We start from the raw sequence: 1894 nt of genomic DNA, 5'->3' as shown, positions 1-1894 counted from the left end.
AGAACAAACAAAATCAGTGTAGTGATAGTATTTCTAGTTTCTCAAGTACCTAATAGCCTCTTCATGCTCCAAAACTTGGAATTTTGTGTTTGACTAGAGAAAGGGGACCTTGTTTTTGTTACATGCAGGTAAAGTCATCTCTCTGTGCGTTATGTAACTTTTTAACTGGAAGATGGGATTTTGCCATGGAGGTAATGAGAGACTTTGTATCTGATGTGCAATTTTTGTGTTGTTGTTTTGTTTAGTGGGAGACTTTGATAAGATCTGGCGTGAGCACTGTGAGGATGAGGAAACTCTCTGTGAATATGCTGTGGCAATGAAAAACCTCGCAGATAATCACTGGGCAAAAACTTGTGAAGGGGAAGGCCGAATTGAATGGTGCTGCAGGTAAATCTTAATGAATTTGAAACAAACTATTGCACGTATCTACTTGCAATTATTTATAAAACAAAGCTTAAATGTGCTTTTTTTTCCTTTTTTGCCAACATTTAAGATTTGTTCTGTAACAAATCTTAAAGTAATTTATTGCTTCCTAAACCAAGTACTTAGTGTTCCAGCTTACTAAGGGAATAACTTATCAAGTGTTTTGTTATCAGGTGATCCTTATAAAAAGTATTTTCAACAATGTTTTTTTTCCTCAAATACTGAAGCTGTTTGCAAGTAAACGTATGAAGTAATTTTCCATGCTTTTGGACCTAAACTGAGCAAATACAGTGAGTGTAGCTCAAGTTTAATTTTCAGGCTTTTGGTTTGATTTGTGCATATAATAGTGTTTGGTCTCTAAATAAAAAAAATAATTTTTAATTCTTAGTCTTAATTTCTGTGAAACTTGTTTTAAATGTATTTAAAGCTTTAAAATTCCTATTAGTCATAAACATCTAATTTTTGTTGGGATAGTCTCATTCTAAAGTCATGAAGTGAATAGCTAAACTATTTCAATCCTTGAGGAAAACAAATTCCTAAAAGAAGAGAAATGTTGGTCACTCAGAATTCCTGTGTACAGTTGACATCTAAGACATACCATGGAATCTGTACAGCAGAATAAAACAAAATGCTGTTGAAATTTAAATGGGAAGAGAGTTTATCAATGGTCCTGCCTTTGGGAATGACTTTGGAAAAGTGAAGAGTAATCTTATGTGCCAGTCTGTAGGTCCTGCAGGTGGGTGTTGCAGAGTGCTGAGCAAAGGCAACTAAAAGCAGCAGATGTGGTGCAGTTAAATTTTAATTTTCTTGAGCCCATGAAACAGAAAAGAGGATTGGGGATTGACTGTGACACAGTTGATCTGGAGCACATCTTGGCGGCAACTTGAGATGTTCTGTGGCTTCTGGAAATGGAGCAAGTAATAACAAGCTGGTTTTGTTTTTTCCTACCACAGGCTCTTAAATATTTGAAAACCATTCCTTTACTTACTCATCTTTCATCTTTTAGCTTGGAAAAAATCTACCATAGTTAAGTGTTTCTTTATAGACCCCTTTCTGGACATACTTTTTGTATCTTTATCCCAATGTCAATAGAGTTGACTCAGTTATAAACAACTATGCCCAAAAAATGGACAGAGCATTTCAATGGCCTTGTCAGAGACTAAATAAAGAAATTTTGTTGTAGTAAACTCTTGTTTATGCTGTTGACTTTGTTTGGTGGGGTTTTGATATTTTTGTTGTTGTTTTGGTTTGGGTTTAGTTCAATTGTTTGGGGTTTTTTTGATTGGTGTGGCAAGGATTTATGTTCACTTGTGATCCCCAGCTGCCTGTTTCTGTTTTACAGGCTTCCTCAGTTGGTAGTTGTTTTCTTGTATTTGTGCTATTCATTGCTTCTGTGGAAAGGTTGATATTTTTATTTCTCTTTACTACATTACACTCTCTTGAATTATATTGTATTCTAATACTGTGATTT

At 34.7% G+C, this 1894-nt stretch overlaps 1 protein-coding gene across 1 annotated transcript in view; it reads left to right on the top strand.

Moving 5' to 3' along the window:
• Positions 1-251: 251 nt before the first annotated feature.
• Positions 252-1894, top strand: part of LOC103799905 (chromosome unknown open reading frame, human C7orf60) — a 19347-nt gene continuing 17704 nt past the window's right edge. Inside the window, exon 1 of the mRNA XM_009072258.1 lies at positions 252-387. Within this exon, the coding sequence (XP_009070506.1) occupies positions 317-387 (71 nt within the window). The 5' untranslated portion in view covers positions 252-316. The remainder of the gene's footprint in view (positions 388-1894) is intronic.

Source organism: Acanthisitta chloris, unplaced genomic scaffold, assembly GCF_000695815.1.
Source record: "Acanthisitta chloris isolate BGI_N310 unplaced genomic scaffold, ASM69581v1 scaffold17543, whole genome shotgun sequence".
Classification (NCBI taxonomy): Eukaryota; Metazoa; Chordata; class Aves; order Passeriformes; family Acanthisittidae; genus Acanthisitta; species Acanthisitta chloris.
The sequence above is the reverse complement of the archived record's forward strand: the minus strand, read 5'-3'. Positions and strand labels throughout refer to the sequence as shown.